This window comes from Triticum aestivum, chromosome 6A, assembly GCF_018294505.1.
Source record: "Triticum aestivum cultivar Chinese Spring chromosome 6A, IWGSC CS RefSeq v2.1, whole genome shotgun sequence".
NCBI lineage: Eukaryota > Viridiplantae > Streptophyta > Magnoliopsida > Poales > Poaceae > Triticum > Triticum aestivum.
The window spans coordinates 603616930-603619364 of record NC_057809.1 but is presented as its reverse complement, the minus strand read 5'-3'; the positions used below and the strand labels follow the sequence as shown (position 1 = coordinate 603619364).

Genomic DNA, 2435 nt, shown 5'->3' with positions numbered 1-2435 from the left:
TGTTACCTGCAGACACAACATGGCTCTGCTCCCTTCATAGGACTGCTCTCCACCAAATTTCACTAAATTCAGTGCCCAAAGCTGAGCGGTAAACTCACAAAAACGACTGAAACGACATCTCATAGGTCATAACATGAGAGAACTAAAAGCAACAACCTAAATAATCATGGTTATCATGAACCCAAAAAGATGAAGAAACACCAACTCATAATCTGAGAGTATCAGAAACCACAGCCGACATCTCCCGTGCCGCTGCATGAACACAACAACCAGCATTCACGGCTGTTCATACACACAAACATAAATGCAGCAGCCTAGCTCCCCGTGAAGAACACAGGGAGCCACTGTGCTTCATCAGGCGAGAGCTTCCATTCTGCAGAGCTAGTTGGTATGCACATTAACAAAATACTACTGGGAGCCTCACTGTCACTGGGATATTTGCATCCTCAATTCATATCTTTGCTTCGAAACAACACAACAGATCACATGGCCAATTTAGCCACATTGACAATCGGCAATAACAAATTCAACTCAAGAGGATTAAACAAAACAAAGCAGCAGTGACAAAACTCAAGAGGCAATGCAGATAATTAAATAACTCTCCAACATGCTAATACAATATCCATTATGTCCACAAAGGATTGTATGTACATCTAAGCACACCAAGCAGCAGCACTCACTCCTAGTTGCATATCACAGAACGAACGAACCCCAAACCGAAAACTTCTAAACAAAAAGGCAAAAATCATAGGTGAATTACTAGACACAATAACGAATTCCAACTAGACATATTTAACCCATATTGACTTGGACGATCCAACGAACGAACGAAAATTGGCTGGCAGACAGACTCTGTTAACCCATACTGAATTTAGGATAGGCGGCTTGAGCTGGCTGGCGATCGATCACGACACGGTCGGCTTCACCGCCACCGGCTTCGAGGGCTCCGTACCGAGCACGGCAGAGGACGCCGACATGCCGCCGCCGTTGACGGCCGAAGGGTACTGTGGGAGCAGGCCGGTGTAGTAGACGGCGCGGCCGTTGCTGTCGTACGCCACCTGCGGGTAGCCCTGAGCGCTCGACACGGCGGGGGCGGGGGCGGTGCCGTTCCCGTTGGCATTGCCGTTGTTGTGCGGGACGGCGTAGTAGGAGGTGCCGCCGGGGTTGGCGCTGGTGTAGTACCCATGGGGCGGCGCCGGGATGAAGAAGAAAGGGCCAGGGTCGGCGCCAGAGCCAGGGGCAACAGATCCATACCTGCCCGGCACCGGCAGGAAGGCCGCCGCAGGGGGAGCCGATGATGGAGGCGGGACGGGGGGCTTCTCCGGGAACTTGGTGACATAGTACTCTGCTGCGGCAGTCGGGGTGGCGGTGGCTGGAGGGTAGGCGCGGGTGAGGGAGTCGTCGCTGCCGTTCCTCGACAAGGGCGCCGGGACAGAGGCGGCCGGGGCGACGACCGGAGCAGGAGCAGGGGCGGCCTGGGGCGCCGGAGCCGGAGCAGGAGCTGGTGGTGGCTGCTGCTGCTGGGTGGCGTTGTCAGCGAGCTGGAGCTTCTCGAGGTCCGGGATCTGGCGAGGGAACTCGGCGGGCGAGACGGCGGGAGACACCATGGCGTTGTTGTTGTTGTCTGCGGCCGGGTTGGGGTTGGGGTGTCGGTCTTCATTCTTGGGCGGGATCTCGACGGGGACGTTCTCCCTCATCTTGGGCGGATCGCCGGCCGGGTCCTTGACCTTGACCGCGGGCGGCGGCATGAAGCCGTAGTCGAAGCCGAAGAGGTAGTCGGGGCCGGTCTTGGACGCCGCCACCACCGACTGCGGCACGGCCATGGGCGCGGCGGGAGGGGGCGACTGGACGGGCACCGCCTCCTGCTTCATCATGACCTGCGGCTGCTGCATCTGCTGGTTCTGCATCTGCGGCGGCAGGGCCTGCGGCAGCGGAGGCGGGCTGGCGGACTTGAGGTCGAGGTACCACTCGCGCTGCAGCTCCTGCTGCGGCGGCTTGGGCGGGGAGGCGGGGCGCGGGGGCGGGGCGACGGGGAAGAGGAAGACGCGGAGCCTGGGCGTGGAGCCGCCCCGGGAAGAACCGCCAGATCCCGGCGCGGCGGGGGCGCGGAAGAGGTGGAGGCGGTCGTACTCGATGACGAGGTGCTCGAGGTCCTCGTCGTTGGTGACGGAGACGAGCGCGTCGAGGTCCTCGCCGGGGAGCTGGTACTTGACGCAGAGGTCCCCGCGGGCGGCGGCGAGGCCGGCGAGGCGCGCGTAGAAGTCGGGGAAGCGGAGCGGGCGGTCGATGGAGAGGATCTTGGTGTCGCCGTTGACGTAGGAGAGCTGGTTGTCGTGCGGCCGCGGCTGGATGCGGCCCCCGTAGCTGACCATCAGCCGCACCTTGGCCGGCACCGCCGGGGCCGGGGGCGGGGCGGAGGCGGAGTCGGGGGAGGC

General features: G+C 60.7%; 1 protein-coding gene across 2 annotated transcripts in view; it reads right to left on the bottom strand.

Annotated features, from left to right (window-relative positions):
• Window positions 1–573: 573 nt before the first annotated feature.
• LOC123128923 (formin-like protein 5) overlaps window positions 574–2435 on the bottom strand; it is a 2442-nt gene continuing 580 nt past the window's right edge. The window contains exon 2 of one of the 2 annotated variants that reach the window (XM_044549037.1): window positions 574–2435. In XM_044549037.1, coding sequence (XP_044404972.1) covers window positions 906–2435 — 1530 coding nt within the window. In that variant the 3' untranslated portion in view covers window positions 574–905. The other variant, XM_044549038.1, reaches the window with a different exon arrangement.